The sequence below is a fragment of the Penaeus vannamei genome, chromosome 40 (assembly GCF_042767895.1).
Source record: "Penaeus vannamei isolate JL-2024 chromosome 40, ASM4276789v1, whole genome shotgun sequence".
Classification (NCBI taxonomy): Eukaryota; Metazoa; Arthropoda; class Malacostraca; order Decapoda; family Penaeidae; genus Penaeus; species Penaeus vannamei.
The window spans coordinates 22,586,196-22,594,834 of record NC_091588.1 but is presented as its reverse complement, the minus strand read 5'-3'; the positions used below and the strand labels follow the sequence as shown (position 1 = coordinate 22,594,834).

The following is an 8,639-nucleotide window of genomic DNA, read 5'->3' as shown; positions in this document are numbered from 1 at the left end:
GGTATACTGGCTCATGTGCCAAATAAGGGAAAATCCAATATTCACAATCAAAATTTAATTACCAGATACAGGTAATACAGCAATTATGAAAACTAATTTCACAGACCAGTGCATGTATTAGTGCTGTTACTTTATGGTAAATTGGTGAACAACTACAGTAAAAAAAATATATAAAAAATAAAATGCCAATAAAAAAAAAAAAAAAAAAAAAAAAAGAGAAAAAAATAATGTGAGTGTGCATGTGTATGTGAATGTGTGCACGTGTTTTTGTGTGTGTAAGTATATGGGTGCATGGCTTTGTGTGTGCTTGTGTGTATATGTATGCATTTGCTTGTGTGTATGTAAATATAAGCACATGTTTAAGTGTATGTGCATATGTAAATATGTCTTATTAACAATTATAATAATAATAATAAAAACAAAATAAAATTAAACAAAGTGATCAAATTTCTTTCCCTAACTAATAACAACAGAGATGTCCACATGACAAGAATCCTCTTCAACGGAAAAAAAAACACATTCTGAACACACACATTACAAAGGTTAAAAAATATATATACCAAGAAAGGAAACAACAGACAAGAGTCATTACTGTTTTGTTTAGTTTTGTCTTTTTTTCTTTTGTTTTGTTTGTGTGAGATTCGGGATAACAGTTTAAATAGCAAAACATTGTTCAAGAAAAACTCTAGAGCTTCTACAAAATGTCAAATACACTTTAATGCTGTACAAATATAACTATCAATTTGTACATAATTCAGAGCCTAGATAATTTTTTTTACATATATATTTCTTTTATTACAAAATCACCTGTACTTATAGCATTTTGCTAACATATGACAATACTTCTTCATCTTCTAATTATTCAAATTATTATATTGCAAATAAACATATAAAAATATTGATTTTTTTTTAATTTTTCATAAAGGAACCACAATAACTATGTCAAATAATTATATGGGGGAAGAAGAGAGTAAGACACAAAAGAGGGAGAGAAATAAAGTTACATTAAACTTTTACTACTTTCTCTTTCCTACATATAAAACAGAAGAGAAAAAAGAAGATGAGAAGAGGAGAAAAAAATAATCAGCCATTTTCTGTCCTGGTGCTGAAATGAGGTATAATTTGTCTAAAATCTAACAATAAAACAATAACATGGTTACGTTACAAAACTTTGAGAAGCGCATTCCACGTGACACATATTTAGAGATCATTTCCTGTTTTCCATTCGGCAATGATGAAGTATACTGTGAGCAAAATTTTTGTATTACGACTTGACTGTTAGCATCACCATATGAATCATTGTAATTAAAACTTAATAAAAAACATTACTTAAATCATCAAGCTTCAAGGTGAAAGTGAGAGAGAGAAAGAGAGAAAGAGAGAAAGAGAGAAAGAGAGGGAGGGAGGGAGGGAGGGAGGGAGGGAGGATGGGAGAGGGAGAAAGAGAGAGAGAAAGAGAGAGAGAAAGAGAGAGAGAAAGAGAGAGAGAGAGAGAGAGAGAGAGAGAGAGAGAGAGAGAGAGAGAGAGAGAGAAAAGGCAAACTTCATCCTTTAACTCAAGATAACTCTTTTTGGCTGAACCCTTTGGTGCAGAGTAAATTCCGAGTCATAACAAGAGGGAATTTTTGCTCTGAAAATAAACAGACAGATATGGCTTTGTAGAACTCAATGTACCTGGCTATACTACTAATATACTGTCACCAATTTGAAGAAAAGGAAAGAAAGAAAGAAGGAAAGAAAGAAAAAAGGATCTTACTTAATGCACAGCAGATTCACACATTTTTTTCTTTTTTTTTACATAACAGTTTGGGTGAATGAAAGAGAAAAATTATGTACATATCTTGCACACACGCACACACACCCATCATCCTTTTTGCTTTGTACCAAAAACCTGATTCCACCACCAATATGTATCTTCCAGTAACCATCTATGGTACCAACAAAGCAAGAAAACCCATCACAGTCACTGGACTACAATTTTCTCTATATGTATTTGCATGTTCAACATGCATCAGGCTTGAGCTGTAAAAGATGAATAGGTTTCTGTCTGTATGCACTAAAGTAATTTTCAAACTGGTTCACTTTTACCTGGGGGAAAAAAATCTGAATTTCACAAAAATATTCTTCTACTCACACTCTTCACAGCATTATCAAAACACTGATCAACAGAATAATGACAAGAATCTACATAATGTCAGATGTCTGCACTGACCAACAAGAACAAAACACACCGACACTAATCTTGTGCGCGTCAGAAGATCTAATCCACAGAGATAAAGTACGGTTCTTTACAATGAATACTTAAGAAATCATTCACTCACTTACAAGAAAAAGAACCCTAAAGGCAGACTTGTACTCTCAAGATCTCTCCCCTTTAGAAATGAACTCTCGTAATCTGGACGAGGCAGATACCCTATGGCACTACCAATAACTTAATGCTTAATGCTCACATGTACGTGAAGTAGGTGTATCTACAACTCTCGAACATATTAAAAAATAATGTCAGTAAAAAAGAAAAGGGGAAAAAAATCAGTGTGTAATTCATATAAACAGCATAACATACAAAGAGTTTAATTGATATCTTTCTTTTTTTTTTTTCTCAAATAAAAATTCACAAATAATATTAAGGTAAAGATTGATTAACGCAATAGAGATAGACACTGAAACATTTTTAAAAATATATACTTCATCTAAGAAAACAAAATAAATGATAAAAAAGAAAGTGTGTATACAGTGTGCAGTAACCAGAAAAAAATCTTGTAAAAAGGGGGAAAAAAAAGGTTACACAATGTTGTGCGATGACTGGCATCTCATAGAAATTCTTGAGCAATGCCAACAATAAAAAAAAACAAAAAAAAAAAAAACAACCCTACTAAATATGTACATTGGACATCCACACAATTTCTTATAATTGTGCCTTAAAAAAAAAAAAAAAAAAAAAAAAAAAAAAAAAAAAAAAAAAAAAAAAAGTTACATAAAATTATTTCCCCCCTTCATCTCATCCTAATCCCGTAAAGCAAATCGGCACTGGGAAAAAAGTAACGTAGAGGAAGAGGCGAGTGTGGTGGTGGGGTTGGGAAGGGGTGAGTGGGGGGGGAGATAGGAAATGAGAGAGGATATGAGGGCGAGAGAAGGAATGAAGAGGAAAAAAGGAGAGAGAAGATGAGAAAAGGCAGAGAGGCAAGAGAGTGAGAGGAGATGAGGAGGACAGGAGAGAAGAGATGAGGAGAGAGGGAAAAGAGGCGAGGGGGAGGAGCGTTGGAAACAGAATTCCTGATTGGCCTCCTCCTTCATCTATCTCTTATTATCTCCTGACAGAAATTATGAAATATTCTCAAATCATTCCACTCGAGTCAGTGATTTTACGTGTAAAAAGGCAGAATGAAAAGGTGTGTCAAAAAGCAACAATGATGATAAAAAGAGGCAGAATCGTAACAATAAAAAAGAAAGAAAAAAAAAAAAAAAAACGTATTAGAAATAACAGTCTATCTCTTCTGCATATGCATTTTTATCAATTTTCATTATATATGTACATATATATCTACATTTTAGCTACCAAAAATGAATATTCACATTCTCTTGATATTTCTCATATTCTATTGCACAAATCACCGCACTATGAAAGCATTCACGGAAGAGTAACATGTTTCCAGATTACTAAATAAAAGGATATCAATACCAGGTGCTGAATAAAATCAACCCTTTTTCTCATTTTCTGACATATCACACACAGCATGTAAATTATTTGTATATATGTATATATATATATATATATATATATATATATATATATATATATATATATATATATATATATATATATATATATATATATATATATATATATATATATATATATATATATATATATATATATATATATATATATATATATATATATGTATGTATATATATAAACAAACATTTTATAAATATCTTATATATATATAATATATATATACATAACATATCTATATATCTACACACATATATGTATATATATATATATATACATATATATATATATATATATATATATATATATATATATATATATATATATATATATATATATATATATATATACACACACATCTTTTTTCTCTGTCACATTATCAACATTTTCATAAATAATCTATGCCCTACATACAACCACTCAAACATATGTACAAGAACAAATACTCATGCACGCGAGCACACACTCACTTACTCACTCACTCACACATACAAACACACAGTCACAGACACACACACACACAAGAAAAACCTTATTCCTCATCATTACATCTTCATATTGTTCTGTGACTGTCCTGAGACAGAGCCTACGATCCATATCTTCACTCTTCGGCCCGCTCTAGCAGTGGAAACTAAAAGTAGAACAAATATTCATTCAATACACAAGACAGCTGTAAATAAGGCAACTGCCATGAGTATGACTTTGTAAATGAAAGTTGATGTTGGTTTTGAATTGTGTTACTATTTTGAGATGGATTTTAACTAGACTTTAAGAGTACTTCTTTTATGTTATATAAACAGAAACATGGGGTTTCTTTCTAGCATCTACTTACTCATTTTAGTTCAATCATTGCATAGTCCAAAGAAATTTGTGCAATAAAATAAAAAATATCAACAGATCATGAGAGAAAGGAGGACCAACAGAATGAAAGAAAAAATGCATAAAGAAGCAACGTGAAAAGTAAAAAAATATACAACAGCAAACTGGCAAGGGAAAAAAGCTCAAGACATTCCTAAATCTCACATCTGGCAGGTATTTCTTACTGTGAACATACCACAATGACACATTTGCCTTCAATAAAACATCAAAGTTAATTCAGTACGATAAAACACTCAAGTAAACATTACAAATCCTTTAACATATAAATATATCTGTAGGTACATTCGTATGTAAGCATGTAAAAATTTATATAATGTATATGTGTGTGTATGTGTATATGCATGAATATACAGGCATCACAATAAGACACACACAGACACATTGTGTGATTTGTATGTGAATTCCTATCCCAAACAAACCCTCGCTTTACTACCCTACATTTGGCTTTCTGGCGACGCCCACCTTAACTGCTTATCTAAAGGGATGAGGTTGTACAGCAACGGCTAATCTTTTGTACCATTCCGAGTTTTGCAAGGCAGATAACAAGCACAAAATGAACTACCAAGTAATACCTGTACAAATAAATCTTGTTATCTATATGTAATGACTGGTTAGAAATATAATTTTTTTTTTCTCGACTAAAACAAGAATACAAAGAAAAAATGCAAACAGTATAGACAAAATATCATTACAAGCACCTAAAGGAGTGAAAATGTTAACCCACTGGTAATGATACTCGATCTCCTGGATTGTCAACCTCTATTGACCTTACTTGACCTACTAGCCACACCCTAATGCTAACAGCCAAAAAACTGTTCTCTTGATAGCAGTCAATGCTTACTAGAAAAAAATAGACTGTTACTGCACCTTGTTGAGATGACAAGCCTAGAAAAAATAATGGCCTGGCTCCCTAAATTTACACTTTGTTCTACCTATTATCAGAAATTTGACAGAGAAAAAAAAAATACTGAAAAGAATGAAAAAGGAGAAAGTGGTAGAGAATGAGGAAGAGAAGATAAAATATAACATGCCTGGATAATGTTACAGGTAGTATCTGCACTGGTAAGACATAGTAACAAAATAGATGTAAGCTGCACTTCAAAGTACACTCAAAGGAGAAGATCTATCTTCTCCCTTGTACAAACATTTTACACTTTCTTCTCAAATAATGCATCTCCTTAACTACCAGCTATTGTCAATCTGTCAGCCAGAGAAAAAAATGCTGCAAATCAACAGATTTCTATGTCTAAAATAAAAATAACAAAGGAATTACCATGATGACTAAAAATAAAAGAAATATAAAGAACGAGTAAAAAAAATAAATGACCAAGTCTTAAACCAGTCTATACATATCTCTATATACACACATATGAAATAAAAAAAGTTACTAAGTCAATCAATTAAGGAAAAGTTAATTACCAAATTAATCTATAATCTTGTGGTATCACTGATTGCCAACTGAATTAACAGACAGGGTACAACACACACACATGTGAGCATGTTTGCCCACAAACTGCAACACACACACATTCACACACAACCACACACGCACACACACACTTAAAATAATATTTGCAAGTATGGCAATGAATTTGCATATCAGTGCAGAGAAAGAGTAAAGTAGAGAAGGGGAGGGAGATAGGGGAAGGGGAAGGAGAGAGGGAGAAAAGGAGAGGGATGGAGGGAGGGAAAGGGAGGAAGTGAGAGAGAGAGAGAGAGAGAGAGAGAGAGAGAGAGAGAGAGAGAGAGAGAGAGAGAGAGAGAGAGAGAGAGAGAGTGAGTGAGTGAGAGAGAAGTGAGTGAGAGAGACACAGAGACTGATACATACTTGAACAAACTGCAGGACAATTAAGATTTCAGTGTGCAGCTGAATAACTCTTGCATATTTTTCCTTTTTGTTAATCTGCAAACTAAATACCTTTGACGTTCATTAGTTGTTTTGTTTGTTTTTGGTCTATTTCAATCTTTGATATTGTAGTTATTCAAAGTCATGCATGGAGAACTGCAACACGTAATATGGACTTGGAACAATTTTCGTAATCTTGATCCATCTTGTTTGTACCTACTACCTATCTCCCGGAGCACATTCAGCATAAGCTTAAATAACATTCACGGCCCTGTCATGCATACTCGTAATGAGGGAGCGGTTGCTGGTGTTTGAGGGTACTGACGGCTGCACTTCCAATCGTAATTATTCTTCCTCCTCAAAACATCTGACAGTTAAAAGTGTATGTACAGAGAACATCGAGTGATTTCCAACACGTAATACGGAGTTGTACATCTTGCCATTCTCCCAAACACCGGCCAACCTGCTATGTTGAGGTTTATGGGTAGTGTGCAAAAAATGAAAACAATAATACTACTAATAAAAAAAAAAAGAGATAATAATGAAATATAAAAAGATATACTGTATATTACAATATGTGTCAGTCAACCAACTGCTAATTCCCAATTCACAAGTATAAAACTTACTATTTTCCAGGACTAAATTTATATATATATTTCACAGCATTGCCGCATATCCAACTCCTTAACTTGTACATTTTCTTTTTAGTCATATTATTTACAGTAGAAAACTATAACGTTCACAAAATTTCTTCCTTTTTTCTCTCTCTCATAACACCACACTTAATACACAAAGCTTATTCTCGTCGCTTTTTCTGTGATCTGAATATCAAAGTATAAACAAAGAACTTACAAGTCTCGCAAACTTCAGGCAGTCACACGAACCGCAACTTAAAAACCTTAATTCTTTTATACAAAGGAAATTATACAAAGAAACAATACATATAATAATAATAATAAAAAGGATGATAATAGTAACAAATTATAATGATTACAATCATAATAATAATAATAGTAATAATAATAATAAAATTAATAATGTCAATAATAGCAACAATAATAATAATAATAATAACAGCAAACCAATGACATTATTAATAAAACTCACTCTTTTTGTATCTCATATCAAACACAGCCCCACTATTTGCACTAAATTACCTCTTTCTGCGGCAAAGCTTTTTGTGTTCTTTGTGCCAATGTACCTGCTGGCACTCAATCGAACAGTAAGCCGTATTCCAGCAACAGTGGTAGATTGCCTCAGCTTCGCATGTCCAGCACTGCAACATTAAGAAGAAAAAGAGATATTAGTCATTTTCCTTAGGCAACCCATCAATCTGATTATGCTGGGAATCGCTGGACAACATCCCATTACAACACATCCCTGGTGCTAGGAAGACGTCATTGTGTTATGTATGGTTGGGCCTGCCCAAAGTTATGTACACTAAACAGTTGCGCACTTGTTTGTTCTTGGCTGGTGAGAAACAGCCTCTCAAAAGTAGACTTAAAGCCTCCTTTTAGTCCCACTACCTAAAAAATACTTTATGTCCTAGCCAAGAGTATTGATATCTTATGTTACTGTTATGATTGGGTAAGGGCCTCCTTACTATTTACCCTGGGCTACATTCCATCACAAAAGTACTGCCACAACTTATCAGCCTAATGATCACTTCACCCAGTGATGACAATGATGCTGGGATGGCAAAAATGTATGTTGTATCCACTGTGATTTAAGTTCATTACTTTGTTAAAACATAGATGGCTCCAGAAGTGTTTACTCACCAAGGATTCAATCATTAGTACTACCTATCTCATATATTTACTCTTTTCTTTAAATCTTGGAGATTCTTTATTTCATTATTGCTACTAGAAATGTTATTACCTTTATAATACTCAGAATGTAATATATCAGTACTGACTGCATCAGAAAAAGAATGTAATATATCAGTACTGACTGCATCAGAAAAAGATGTCTTTCCAGAAAATCTCAAGGAACAGGGAAATCAAGTGAGGTCTTGTAGGACTACTAGTTCCTTGGAGATCGAGTACTTGCAGAGCCTTCTATGTGCAAACAAAATTCACCAAACAAAACTACGGTGATGGTGCACATACCTGGTAGTCATGGGCTACCAGCAATGACAACCTCAAACACTCACCCACTGTTTCTTCTTGGTGTCCGAGA

General features: G+C 33.0%; 1 protein-coding gene across 6 annotated transcripts in view; it reads right to left on the bottom strand.

Moving 5' to 3' along the window:
• Nucleotides 1-4,094: 4,094 nt before the first annotated feature.
• LOC113808229 (zinc finger MYND domain-containing protein 11) overlaps nucleotides 4,095-8,639 on the bottom strand; it is a 24,588-nt gene continuing 20,043 nt past the window's right edge. For 5 of the 6 annotated variants that reach the window (XM_070117312.1, XM_070117314.1, XM_070117315.1 and 2 more), the window contains 3 exons: nucleotides 8,614-8,639; nucleotides 7,619-7,737; nucleotides 4,095-4,367 (listed from right to left, as the gene is read on the bottom strand). The exon at nucleotides 8,614-8,639 is cut by the window's right edge and continues 136 nt beyond it. In XM_070117312.1, coding sequence (XP_069973413.1) covers nucleotides 4,355-4,367; nucleotides 7,619-7,737; nucleotides 8,614-8,639 — 158 coding nt within the window. In that variant the 3' untranslated portion in view covers nucleotides 4,095-4,354. Of the gene's footprint in view, nucleotides 4,368-6,572; nucleotides 7,738-8,613 lie in introns of those variants that run through there. The other variant, XM_027359575.2, reaches the window with a different exon arrangement.